This window comes from Ammospiza caudacuta, chromosome 10 (genome assembly GCF_027887145.1).
Source record: "Ammospiza caudacuta isolate bAmmCau1 chromosome 10, bAmmCau1.pri, whole genome shotgun sequence".
Lineage (NCBI taxonomy): Eukaryota > Metazoa > Chordata > Aves > Passeriformes > Passerellidae > Ammospiza > Ammospiza caudacuta.
In genome coordinates, this window is record NC_080602.1 from 10,310,282 (window position 1) to 10,325,052 (window position 14,771).

At 44.4% G+C, this 14,771-nt stretch overlaps 1 protein-coding gene across 1 annotated transcript in view; it reads right to left on the reverse strand.

Annotated features, from left to right (window-relative positions):
- The window catches only part of MYO9A (myosin IXA), a 175,817-nt gene that overhangs the window by 110,229 nt on the left and 50,817 nt on the right, over nucleotides 1-14,771 (reverse strand). The window contains exon 3 of the mRNA XM_058811168.1: nucleotides 3,759-3,853. Within this exon, the coding sequence (XP_058667151.1) occupies nucleotides 3,759-3,853 (95 nt within the window). The remainder of the gene's footprint in view (nucleotides 1-3,758; nucleotides 3,854-14,771) is intronic.

A 14,771-nucleotide genomic window follows, 5' to 3' on the forward strand; every position in this document is an offset into this window, starting at 1 on the left:
CAAAATCCCATTGCCTGCAGCCCAGGAGCCATGCACAAGGAAATACATCTGTGAGCACAAGTGTGCAAGAAGCCATTTAGCTGCAGAATCAATCCCCAAATCCCCATTCCCTCTTCCAGAAGAGCCACTTCTCACCAAAAATTTGGGTTATTAACTTCTGGCTCCAGTCAAAAAAAATAAACAATTGCAAAAGTTCCTCATTGCAGTTTACATTTTCTCCTAAGAGCCTCCACAACAAACACGCTCAATCTACATATTAAATACTTTTTTCAGGTTTGTCAAGTTAAACAAAGCTTCCACAGGTTTTCTTTTTCTTCCAAACAAACCTAACCAGTAATGACAGAGATTTAGAAGCTGGAGTTCTAGGTGGCAGTTTGGATGGTGGAGCTGTGCTTTGCTGGTGACAGATGTGCCCAGTGATGTGGAGCTATGGAGGAATTGGGAAATTCTACAAACCTCAGCATGGTGGGACAAGGAGGGGCTTTCCTCCACCATAGATAGGAAAGCCAGATCTAATTATTACCTCCAGCACAACTTTCTCCCTTCCTTCCATAAAAACTAAACTAGAAATCATTTGGACATGCTGCAGAGGTTTTGTGAAAATTCTTATGGCAACTCTGGAAGTGGCAAATCCAACTCCCCATGGATGATCTTGCTGGACAGGAGGAGTAAAGGAAGACAGACAGCAAAGCTGTATTCTTCTTTATTCCCTGGGAGGAAGCTGGGAACAGTCTATGGATATTCCTCACCCACAGGTTGATGGGGTTTTTATGTTCCTTTTCTAGCCTGAACCCAATTTTTCCTTCCCAAGCCATGAATTCATGGCAGGGTCAGGGAACACCTGAATGAGAGATCCCAGATGCCACTGATGAGATCCCACAGGATAATGGCTCAGACACTCCTGTACAATAACCTGCACCATGGCCATGTCCTTGGCATTCCTCCCACCCCAATCATTCCTGCTTTTATTATAAACCACCCCAAAAATCATTCTTAGGCAATAATTTAGATTGGAAAGGTATTTTGGAGGTCATCTGGTCCCAACCACTAATTTCATTTATTTATTTATTTTACATTTTTATTTTTACTTTTAAAATTTATTTTAGAAAGTTTCCATATTTTAAATTTTATATTTTATTTTAATTTTCAATAGATGCAATAACAATGCTATTTTGGTAAAATGCTCCCTTGCTGAGTGCAAAGGTCACAATGAATCCATGTCCCAAGAACAACATCTGTCCCCTCTTGATAGTGAGTAGGAAAACCAGCTTATGTCTTAAAAAGTTGATATCTCCAAATTTCTTTTTATTTACCATTGTCAGTTTGTCCTTTAAGAGCAAAGAAAAGGAGCTGTAAGGGAATGACCTTGTGTAAAACACTGATTTAAGCACAGAGAGCCTGTATTTCACAGGGCTTTGATTTAAACCCCTCCTAGCTGGCTCTTCTATCATTTCATGGCTCCTGTCAGGTGTCAGGGCTTTTGATCATCTCATGGAGACTGAGCAGGTTGCAAAGACCTTCCTCTAGGCCTGGCTTATCATGGATTAGCACATCCAAAATTCAGGAAGGCCCCTGGGAATGCCCTGAACTGCAGCACAGCTCCTGTTCCATCAGTCTGAGAAACCATCCAAGACTTCATCCAACAGGGTGGGCTTGGGTCCTGCTCAGCCTCCTGCCTGTTCCATCTTGTCAGGTTTTGGGTGATTATACTCAGAGGGGCTGCAAGCAAATATTCAACTGCTATTTTCAACCTCTGAAGAGAGGAAATCTCTTATTAGGGGCTGCAATTTATAATTCCATTACCAAAGCTACTGATATGCAGAACACAGGGTGATAATTGGATTGGGTTGTGCTAAAAAAGTACAGGCTAAATTTTTACAAAAATCTTCTTGCACAGGAAAAAAACAGAGGCTTACATGCCACATATATTTTGTTTTTGAAATGCATATATTTTTCTTTCAGTATCTTTTCTTTTCACTGGGGGAGCACTGAAAGCTCATAGCACAGTACAGTCACATCACACTGTGCAACCAAAGACCAAGAAAGCTAATTTTTTTTAAAAGCAAAGAAAACTCCTCCTATTTTATGAACTAAAATACAGGAATATAATGTTATTTGCATATCTCTGCCAAATAAAAATAGAGGCCACAACCACAGTGCAGCTACATCATGCCAAGATAATACATAGTTAAGGCATTTGTTGGATTCTTGTTACACCCAGGAGGTATTACAAAAATGAGGTTTATCCTTGTAAGAGAACTGTGCAGCAGAATTAAATAAGGGGAAAAAGTGCATCAGGTTTGATGTGGGATGCAAAACCAGTGGGAAAGGACATGGAGTACCCAAGCTCACTGAAAAATTAATGGCAGCTCTTTGTGTGATACTGTTCTGCTGGAAAAATAGAAAGCAAAAAAATTTAAAAGCAATTCCCTAAATTAACAACAAAGTCCCAGCAAGAGGTCTCTTAGCCAGCTGCAGAAATTACACAGCCCCTGAAATGCTGCTTCTACTCCTCATTTTTCCAACTGACTCAGTTCACCTGGACAAAAAGAGGAGTTAACAAAGCCCTGCCCATTTACAGCTCCTTGGTGATGATCTGGTGCCATGGAAATTATCTGAAGCCACAGAGAAAGTTGGGTTTAGGTGGTTCCATCCCTGCCATGGACAGGGACACCTTCCATTGTCCCAGGCTGCTGCAAGCCCCATCCAATGTGGCGTTGGACATTTCCAGGGATGGGGTATCACCAACCTCACAGCCAAGAATTCCTTCCCAATATCCCATCTAGGGATATTCCACTTTCCCTCTGGCAGTGGGAAACCATTCCCCCATTTCCAGTCCCTCTCCAGCTCTCCTGGAGCCCCTTCAGGCCCTGCCAGGGGCTCTGAGCTCTCCCTGGATCCTTCTCTTGTCCAGCTGAGCACCCCCAGCTCTCCCAGCCTGGCTCCAGAGCAGAGGGGCTGCACCCTCAGAGCATCTCCATGGCCTCCTCTGGGCTCTCCAGCAGCTCTGTGTCCTCCCTGTGCTGGGCCCCAGGGCTGGGGCAGCTCTGCAGGTGGGGTCTCACCTGAGGGGGCAGAGGGGCAGAATCCCCCTTTTCCTGCTGCCCATGCTGAGGATCAGCCCAGGTCAGGAGGGGTTTCTGGGTCCCCAGTGCACATCTCAATGAGCTTCTCATCAATCATCACCCCAAAATTCTTCTCCTCAGCTCTGCTCTCCAATTTCCCAAGCTGAAATAAACTGAGGAGAACCACAGTGGAGACAGACCAGGATCTCCTTGCAGTGACCTGGGAGGAAGAAGAGGCCTCCCCTGGTCAAGGGCTGAATTAGGGAGAGATTTGCAGGGAGGGAATCAGGCAAAGAACAAGAAGAGTGTGGCTCAATGGCCTCCAGAACCCCCAGCCAGATTAAATCCTCCCCTTGGCTTCTGAGCCAAACCTTTCACTCCACATCTATTGCTCAGCCCCTACCCCATCCCAGCTAAAACATTCCCCTTTTCTGCTTTAATTCCTGTCTGAGGAGGAGATGCTGCTTTTCAGGTTCATTAAAAATTTGACATCAGGATTATGGAGAGCTCAGCTGGCCTGAAGGCAGCTCAGGGGTATCCACACCTCAGCACCCATCTTGGATGCACCAACATTTCCATACCAGCAGATTTTCATAAGCTAAAAGCTATGAAGTTTTATTTCCTATCTCCATTTTGGAAAAAACATTACCAAAGCAAGAACACCCTGTTTAGGTTCCCCCTGTTCCCACTTACCCTCTCACAGTGCCTGTCTCCTGGTAGTTCACCTGGATGAATTTGCCAAAGCGACTGGAGTTGTTGTTATGGGCTGTTTTTGCATTCCCAAATGCCTGTGAAAAGAGGGAGATGCCATGGTTATGCTGGAAAATCCTGATTCCCATGGGTGTCACTCACAACCAAACTTGGGGGATTTTCCTATCATTTCACATCAAAAACAGGGGATGGGGAGGTTTCTTGAGTGGTTCACAAAATAATCCAACAAGCTGCTGGGGACCATGCTCCTTTGCAAGCTGGTGTTCATGAGGAGAAGCTAAACACTGGTTAAAAATAAAGTGTGAGCTGCAGAGAAGAGATTTAATGTTTGAAGTTATTACAGTCTGCATTAAAGCTCTGCTTTATTCATTTAAATAAATATACAAGTATACTGCTCCAACAGGACTCTACATTTTAATGAGCTAGAGGAAGCTGCTTTTTAATTATATGTGGAATTAGGGGGGAAAATGCTTTGAAGGTTACTCAGACTAGATAATGTCATACACAGCATTGGCATAACCCAGAGTATTTGCAGCATTTCAGACACCCTCGTTTCCATTTGCTGCTGTTGCTTTTCCAAAATCAAAATGCTTTTAAGTCTTTATTATGCAAAGCTTTTATTCTATCCCTGTCTTACCAAAGCACTGACTGAAGAGAGTAATTTTTGCCATTTAAAAGAAATCTCTGAACTGAAACTGCTATTTTCAGTTGTGCCTAAATCATTTTCGTACTCATCCGGACCACGGTGACACAATCTGCCAAGCCACCAGGTCCAATTAATGCTTCATTTATTAAACCAGTTTTCATAATCACACACCTTTTCTTCTAAGTCAAATTTATTTAAGGTAATTATAATTTCAGAGATAATTTCCAAGTGTTGCTCATGTATGGGCATTTTGTGCTGAGGCTTAACATCAGAGCTCAGCTCCCAATAGATTTATTCCCTGCTCAGCTATTTATTAGAAAAGATTAAAAGGGCTTTCCATCTATAATCTGAAGCTTTTCAAATGACCTTTGTGGATTTAACTTCCCAACTAAAAGTAGAATATAAAGGCCAAATGAAATGAGACCTTGGAGAAAGGGTATTGGACACGTCCTGTCTGTGCATGATCCAGTTCCCTTCCCAGGCTGATTTATTTCCCAAATTGCTCAGATTTAATGATTTAAGAACCCACAGAGGTTTGACATGGAAAAACAATGTGATTTTCCCCCCTATCTGAATACAGGGATTTGTTTAAACTCCAACTCTTGCATATGAATCTGCTTTAGTTGACTAAAGCAGGTTCTGGGAGAGCTGAAACCTGCCGAGCAAACAGGTTATTCTGGAGGGATGATTCCAGAGCTGCAGCTCAGGAACCCTGCACAGGAGTCACATCTTTTCAGGCTGTTCACACTTTTTTCTTGCTTATTCACCCCAAAATTCCTCCCTGCACCCAGCATGCCCCTCAACCCACCCTGCAGAGGACATCAAAGGCACCCACACCTCCCCTGAAGCCCCAAATCTCTCCTGGAGATGAAAATCCAATCATTCTCTCCCCAAACCAGGAATTTTGATATTAAGAACCAGGATGGTGTTTAAGATTTCCAAAGGATTTACCTCCAGGTATCTCAGTGAGCAGAGACACAACAAGAAGCTTTTAAGCAGAATATTCAAGATATGCTAGTGCATCACCTTATATTTAATATTAAATTGTATTAATTAGGTAACAAGCATTTCTCTGCTATGGGATCACTCATGTTCTAGGAAACCATCTTAAAGCAGTGAGATAAAATTTCTATACACCTAATTAACATTGCTTGTTAGAGAAGCAGCAAGATGAACCTGAACAGACCAAACAGGAGGCAGCAGAATTTTTTATCATCTCATATAATAAATTTTCATAAAATTTTAAAAATTATTTAAGCAGAGAACAATATTAAGAAGATTTCTAGTGTGATTCCCTGTATTTCTACCCTAAGTAATCACTCAGAGAGAAAAACAAGGACTATTTATTAGGACTTCTTTGGGGAGAAGCCTTGCTCAAGAATCAATCTTTCTTATTCTTTAGCAAGGAAATTTAAGAGAAAACATTTCAAATATAGGAGTGGGGAATAGCAAGATTCCTCCTTTTTTATGAGCTTTTTTGGGGATGAATGTGCCAGACCACATGATATGTTATAACCCAAATGCCTCCAGAAATCACAGCCCATAATGTTCCTCTTTCATGCATTTTTCTTTCGTGCTGATAGAAATGGGAAAGGTCTTTGGATCCCTTCTTGTGCAAACTTCGGGTGACTCCAGGCCTGGCACGTTGGGAATGGGCCAACAAGTAGCTGGAGAAACGTCTGGTGTTTGATTTGAGACAACTTAATACATTTTTGTTTGCTTTACTCACAGGGTTTCTTTAGCAGGACTGTTGGGCTATAAAAAAGTGCTATTAATTCAATTTATACGTGCCTAATCCATACAGACCAGACCAGAACACCCTGTCCCTTGCAAACGGGGCAGAATATAATAGTTCAAGCTCAGCAAACGAGTTATGACTTCTCTAAAACAAATTATCTTCTGTTCATTTGATTGCCCTTTACTGACTCATTGATTCGAGGCTGCTGAGCAGCTCAACGGCCAAAACTCCAGAACGGCATTCCAAGGATTCTTGGGGAGACCAAAGCTTTTACTGGCCAGGGCTCAACATTTGGAAGGAAACAAAATTCAATACGTTCCTCTGTAGGAGCTGGGAGTCCCTCTGGACCTGGAGGGTGATCCAGCAGTTTGGAGAAGGCAGGAGAGAGCAGCTCCATTCCTCCTCCTGCACAAAGAGATGCCTATCAGGATGAGGGAAAAAAAGGGATTAACAGTTTCCTGGCTAAATGCTCCACGTTCCTCCTGATCCCAGAGGCTTGCAGCCTCCTTGTTCTCCACTGAATATTGATGCAATCTGGATTAATTCCAGATTACAGTCAGAATAAGGATTTTTAATCTCTTTCCTGAAAAGAAGTCATTTTCCAAATCTCAGCAACTGGGAAAACACCGTGGTGACTTGTTCTTATCTGGCAATAAAACACTGTTCTATAGATCATCCAAACTGAATGTTATTCCTCCATAGAATAACAGCAATATTCTCCTACAGAATAACAGCTGCATTCCCTTATGGAATAACATCTTCTGTGGTAAAAGAACAAGTGGAAATACAGACCTTTGCAAGCATATTTTAGGTCCTCAGGCCTAAGAGGAGCCTTTAGCCCTCACCCTTGGAGGGAAAAATAAAAATATCATCTTCTCTTTGCTGTATAGGATAAAAAATATATTAATACACAAGAGCTTTTAAATGGTTCCCCACTAACCTGAAATATAAATTGAATTTTTTAAAAAGTCATACCATGAATATGCCAGGAGAACAGCAAGTTGACTGCTTAAATCTCAACTATGCCATTGTGGAATACTTATATTAATAGTTACATTCCATTGAGGGGCATGGAAGGGACTGGGAGCAAAACTCCATCAAGCTCATTAATGCCAGGGAGAAGAAACAGGTTAATATCAGACAAGACAGTGCTGGAGGATTCAAATTCCCTGGTTTACTGTGAAATTTGGAGTTCATTAATCAAATGTATTCATAAAGTCTGAATGACTTCTAACTGTGTGAGCACATTGGGAACAGCTTTGCTAAAATCTATTTCCCACCAAATAACAGAAATACAGAAGGGGCTGGAGCTCAAGGAGGGGCTGAGGGAGCTGGGAAGGGGCTCAGGGGGAGAAAAGGAGGCTCAGGGGGACCTTGTGGCTCTGCACAGCTCCTGACAGGAGGGGACAGCCAGGGGACATCAGGCTCTGCTCCCAGGGAACAGGGACAGGAGGAGAGGAAATGTCCCAGGAGAAGTTTAGGTTGGATAATAAGAGAAAATTTCCACATAAAGCGTTGAAAAGCATTGGAACAGGCTGCCCAGGGATGTGGTGGAGTCCTCATCCTTAGAAGTGCTCAAAAAAAGATTGCATGGGGCTATTGGGAACATGGTTTGGTGATGAACATGGTGGTGGTGCTGGGTGATTGCTGTACTGAAAATCTCAAAGGCCTTTTCCCACCTTCACCCCCATGATTCCATGATGCCCATCAGATGTGCATTCCCATGCTCCACCCACAGCTCCTGGTGGGGAAACACAACGTGTGCATCCACAAGGAGTGCTGGATTCAAACATCCCCTGTAATTTATTTGCAGATCTGAGGGCTGCTTATCCCAATATTCTATATGCTATTATTTGGGGAAAAAAAAATCCATAAACACTTTCACTCCAAATTAAAAAAACACACAGGGAAGAAAAATAGTGTATTGGAATTTTTGAAATTTAATGTCTTTTTTATGTGTCCAGGGCACTCACAAATTTCTTCCTCCTTCTGCAGGATGATAAAGATCATTCTCCCCAGTTTTCATTCCACCTGAAACCAAGCTCCCATCACTCTTCTTCCCCTGTTATATTGCTTTTTAACAGAAATACATTGAATTATGTCCAGAACATAAACTGCACGTACGCTACTTAAGTTAGAGCTGTGCTAAATCTCTTCTCATTATTGCTCCTGTCCTGGGAAGAGCTTTTAAACCTGCACCTCCCACCTCCTGATAAAATCTTCCAGCCCAAACTGATCTGCTAAAACAGCCCCACTTTGATGGACCTCTCTGACTTTCGATTCCCATGAGGAGCCAGCTTGATGCAGAGAGATCCCAGCCCCTAAGGAAGCTCCAAAGCACAAAGGTATGAGGTACAACTTGAATACTGCAAAGAAAAAATAGCTTTTATGGGAACCCCTCAAGCTGTGGTTCCACAGTAATACTGAAAATCTAATTTATAGCAGCTAAACAGGACTCCAAGCACCAACACCTCAGGGTTTTGCTCTCTCGGTTGTGGCTCCGTGTCCCACACTGACAGAGGAACCCAGCTGTGGCCAAAAGCACAAACCACAGATTATTTATAGTGTTTGTGCTGCAATGCCCCAGCCTGCCCCACACTGACCTTTAAAGCCCTGCAGACTTTCCTGCCTCGCCGTTCTCTGCTCCAAGGGGCCACTGCAGCACCTTGAAGAGCAAACATGGGGTTTCCATTTCACACAACGCAGAACCACAGCGTGGTTTGGGCTGGAAAGGACCTGGAACATTATCCAGAGCCATCCCTGCCATGGGCAGAGACACTTTCCACTAGACCAGGGTGCTCCAAGCCCCATCCAACCTGGCCTGGAATGCTTCCAGGGATGGGGCAGCCACAGCTGCTCAGGGCAACCTGTGCCCAGGGCCTGCCCACCCTCACAGAAGAGAATTTCCTCCCAACATCCAATCTAAATCTCTCCTTTTCAGTTTCATCCCTTCACTGACACTTCACTGTCAATGGCAGTGCAGCCACCACTACAGGGAATTAAACTGTTCCAACAAAAAGCACACCAAATCCTTCATTCCATAATTACAATGACTGAACAGCAGCCAAGTGAGTTCTACCCATTAACAGACAAACCCTCCCGTGATTAAACTAATGTGTAAAATACAACCCTCATGGTACAAACTATAAAGCATCCTTTTAAATATTTTTTTTTTCTCATTACAGACAGTTTATGTCAACTAAAAATGTTTTGTCATGGTAAGACACCTGCACTGACCCTACCTGGGGTGAAGATTGAGATTATTCAAGGATAGCACTTTCCTCCTCTGGGGAATGTCAACATGCTGGAATGGAGAATCAGAGAATTGTGGAACAGCCTGAGGTGGAAGGGATCCACAGGAACCATCGAGTCCAACTCCTGTCCCTGCCTAGGACACCACAATAAATCCCTGTCCTTGAGAGCTCTGTCCCATCTGCTGGGTTCTGGCAGCCTTGGGGCCATGGCCATTCCCTGAGGAGCCTGACCCTGCTCTGGGGGAAGAACCCTTCCCTGATATCCAACCTAAATCTTCCCCACAGCTCCTGCCATTCCCTCAGGTCCTGTGTCTGCTCCACCGCAGAGGAGCTCAGTGCCTGGAGTAATTAAACAACAATTTTTTTGCAACAACTTGTCTTTAAATACAGGCTCAGATATAACCATGTGTCTTTGTGCACATTGAGCTCACACTGCCCAATACAAATATGGAAGAGAAGGACTTTTAATGGCAAAGCAGCAACTTACAGAAGGTTCAGGAGTCAATTTAGTTGAAGTGCCAAACCAGAGCATCATTATGGAGTAAAATACTGAGATAAACCCTATAGCCATCACTACAACACACCCTTGTTTGGGAGATATGATGCAGAGGCTCTATCAGCTATGTAAGAAACAGGATTTAGTGTCTGCATTCCCAGCAAACACTTCAGTGTTGGCAGAATATCCCTACTTTTCCCATACTTAAGCACAGCATCAGACCACTGCAGCTCCTTCCTTTCAAGTGATGCACTGGAAAAAAAAAAAAAGGAATTACCATGAAACCACAAAGCAAGAAAACAAAACCCCAAAACCCAAGCAAAGCCTCTGACCTAAGTCCTCTTCCCAAACAGGGCCAGTTTTCCTACACAAGTGCAATAATGGGAAAGGAAGCCCAGCTGAGCTGGCAGCCACCAGCAAACACCCCTACAACAGATCCTGGAGGCACAGGCTGCCAAATCCCCACGGCCTGGCCGACATTCCTGCTCCTCTGCTCAGACATTCATGTTTTTGTGAGCAGGGTGGACAGCCCTGGGAAGAACAGCCAAAGGCTCATGTTTTCCAGCAAACTCGCATGCATTGGCCAGCAAACATTTGGGTGGAAAAAAGAAATCTTCATCCTAGGTTGAGCTTCGGATTTAAAGAAGCATCCCAAAATGAAGTTGGGGAATTTGGTGTTATTATAGTGTCTCTCCAACTCCCAACATTCATATTCTGCAGCCAAAGAACAAACTTTACTCTGTCAAATGCAGGCAGCAAGTGTCTAACAGGTGCCAGGAATGAGCAAAATATCCTTATTTGTGCTTCAAATGATTTTTTTTCATGGGATAAAGACATAAAATAATCACAATAAACAGTAATAGCAATAAAGTGACCAGTTGGAAACAAGTCATAGCTAAAGGAGGAGGTTTTACATTCTCCCAGTCAGCAATAAAAAATATAAAAACATCTTTTTCCCTTATTTATACAGTTCAAATGGTGAAGTAAGAGCTTAAAAAGACTTATTAGTAAGTGTTGGGATGGACCACAACACCTGCAGACCGAGGCATAGCAGTGAAAATATTACTATTTCATTGGAGCAACGGGAAGCACTGAAAAGTAATTGTCTTATCAGGGACCAGAATATTTGATAAGCACTGCAGTGGGAACAAAGCAGCACTGACAGAATGACAACAGATTGCCCATGGTGACCCATTAATGTATATATTTCAAGTGATGACTGAGGAAGGTATAAACTATATAACAGGTTATATTATGCACTGAAACATCAAGCCATATCATGATTTCCTTCTCACCTTTCATAATCCCCTCATGCAGAGCTGGATGAAGTGCAGTGATGCAGTACAAACTGCAGCTGCAGCAAATAAAACTTGTCTGCCATTGCTAGGAACAGCCTCACACAGTGCCGGGAGCACTGTGCTGCCTTCCTTTACTTTAAATAAAATAATACTGCAAATAATGGAGTGAGAGCAGCCCCTGGGGGAGCTTTGGGATGTTGGTGGAGGAGCAGACAGACCTGCCCTGGCAGCCCCAAACCCCAAATTCACCTGGCCTGGGCTGAACTCAATGTGGGCACCAGGGGAGGATTCTGTCCCTCTGCCCCACTCAGGTGAGACCCCACCTGCAGAGCTGCCTCCAGAGAGGACACAGAGCTGCTGGAGAGCCCAGAGGGGGCCATGGAGATGCTCTGAGGGAGGAGCCAGGCTGGAAGAGCTGGGGGTGCTCACCTGGACCAGAGAAGGCTCCAGGGAGAGCTCAGAGCCCCTGCAGGGCCTGAAGGGGCTCCAGGAGAGCTGGAGAGAGACTGGGGACAAGGGATGAAGGGACAGGACACAGGGAGTGGCCTCTGGCCTCCCACTGCCAGAGGGCATTGGGAAGGAATTCCTGTCTGTGAGGGTGGGCAGGCCCTGGCAAAGGTTGCCCAAGACAGTTGTGGCCACCCCTGGATGCCTGGACGAGTCCAAGGCCAGGTTGGAGGGCACTGGAGCAACCTGGTCTAATGGAAGGTGTCCCTGCCCATGGCAGGGGTTGGAACAAGATGGGCTTTAAGGTCCTCCCAACCCAAACCATGCTGTAATTCCATGATCATAAACAGGTAACAACATTCTCAGCACCACATTTGCCTTTTTCTTCTCAAGGCTGAGGCTTTTGAGTATCCAGAGCTCCTGATCACTCAGGTCTTGTCTGCCCTGAAGCCCCTGACAAAGAAAATACAACTTTTCTATTTTCAAATAGTCAACCATTTTCAACATATTTCAGTGCTCTGCAGAAGATGGAAATAAATTCCTGTCTTCAAAACATCTCCTGGTTTTTAAAGCATGGAACATTACATCCAGCTGTAGAAAGCCACCTCTCACCCATGGCTTCACATCCTTCCCGAAGTAACATGATTTGGGTCCTTTTGTCCTGTTGGCTTGGAAACATTGATGTTTCAAATGACAAAATACACAAACCAAGTGCTGCTTTGTAAGACATAATTTCATCATGCAAAACCATCCACAAAGGAACTACATCCTGAGAACACTTTGGGACAAGGTTTTGCTGCGCTCTTGTCACCGCTGTCACCTGCTGACAGCTCTGGTAGCACTCAGCCTTGCTAAAGCTGTGACTCACTGATTTTGGGAGCTGGTGATGACAAGGTGCCATCACCCAGGCCTGACTGTGGCTCCCACTGCCACATCACTCACTTTAGGTGGAGCAGCTGTGGACCCTCAGCCTGAGGGCAGGTCTGGAAGCAATCCATCAGAGTCCTGGGAGGTTGTCTTGAAGAAGACACAATGCCAGCCCCAGGTGGTGCCACAGCCCCTGCCCAGCACAGAAATTAAACATTGCCCATCAGCAAGAGACTCATCCCTTGCAGAGTCATCCTCACCAGCTTCCACCCCCTCCTTCCCAGGCATCAGCCTCAAATTTAGGGAGAGGGATTTGGTCTGGTGGACAAGCCTTGGACACCCTCCAGCCCCTGGAGGAAGCCTCTCCAAGTCCCTTCAAAACTCCAGTTTTTTACTCTTTTTTTTTTTTTTTAATATAATGATTTGACGTGGGGCCATAAATGTTTGGAAATGAAGTTTCAACTTCCTATTGCATACTTGGGTAGCCAAAAAAATGCTCAAAAGAAAACAAAAATAAGAAGCATTCACTGCACACTCTCAGCTTGATATAAGTTTTCCTGCAGTTTGTCACCAAAATTAATGCCACAAAGTAAAAGCAGGAGAAAGTGTCCCTATCGTAACACTCCCCATCTGGAACCTCTTAGCAGAGGCACAGAGCCCTGATGTATATTTGACACACAGTTTTTCCTGCTTTTCCCAAGAGAAATATGTGTAATGAAGAAAAACAAAAACACGTTAGGCAGCAACCAAAACATACCAGTGTAACTCGAGCCTCAGCTTGGCTCCCGCCCCTGCTGTCCTTCCTCTCAGACCTCAGCCACTTTCTGCTTCTTACAGACAGAAAATCATCCACGCCCTCCCCTCCAACAAACAAAAACCAACCAAATCAGACCTCTGGCATTAAATCAACAAAATAAAAACCCATATTTGTTTTCTGCCACGTAAAAATTCTCTTGCGTAAAGAGAAGGTTAAACGTGAATCCACACATCTCCAGCCCTTCCTTGCTTTTCTGTGGGATTATATAAATAATCTACAACTCCTCTTGACACAATTCCAAAATTTCAAGCGCCACTGAGCAGCAGCATAGAATTTCCATGCCTCGTACGCAGTTTGGATGAGTCCCTTCCATGGCAGCAATACTGCTGGGCTCGTCTTTTCCAGCTTTTGTAATGTTTCAGTAGCCACAGGCAGCTTCAGATGTCTGACTGATTTATAAAAACACCTTTTCCCCTTATTTACACAGTTCAATGGTGAAATAAAAGCTTGAAAAGACTTATTAGTAAGTGTTGGGATGGATCACAACACCTGCAGACCGAGGCATAGCAGTGAAAAAATTATCTCATTGGAGCAATGGGAAGCATTGAAAAGTAATTGTCTTATCAGGGAGCAGAATATTTGATAAGCATCAGAAAAAACAACAGCTGGCATCGGTTTTTTTTTAGGGAGCAAAAGAGAAGTCTCAAAAATCAGCGTGTTCCTATCAGATATTTGTGTTAGGAGAGGGTGTCTGTTTCCAGCCCTTAGGTAAAGCAAAACAGGACAATTCAACAGGCACCGCCTGTCACCTTCCCAGAGGAATTACTGGGGGTTTCCTTCAGGCCACCATGGAGAGGTTTTTATGAACTGAACCAGGTTCCTGGGCTGGGGGTAAATCTGACACCAGTGCATCCATTCCCTGCAGAGGAGGAACAGCTGCAAGGCGAGCATGGAGCAGCTGATGCCCCGTGGCACGAGATTGGCACCGCGCTGCAATTCTGCTTGTCATGGGAGAGTCTGCAGGCAGGGAAGGAGCTTTCACTTCCAGGGTTATCCTGCCAAAACCACCTATTTAGCTTTGCACAATGTTCCTTAGCACTGCCAAGGCCGGTATTTCTGAGAACAGAGCTTTGGGGTTTAAAGGACAAGAAAATCCAACCAAAAAAGGAAAGCCCTGAATTAATGAAACGAGGGGAAACGTTGTGAGATTTTATACTCCAGCTTTCCACATCGCAGAAAACGTTTCAAAACCAACACGGATATTTTTCTGCTGTCCACCTCTTCCTAGCCTGGCTCTGCAAGATGCCAAATGGTAGGGATGGATGTGAGGAGTGTGTTTTCCTTTTCCTTTTTGGCAAGGGCAGGAGTCAAACCGAGCCCAGGCCAGGGCAGATGTGCTGCCAGCATGCCAAGGATGCAGAGGCCTCTCTGCTCCTTCTCTCTGCACCAAGATGAGCAGCAGCTCTCCACCATCCACCTCAGCCAAGCAGGA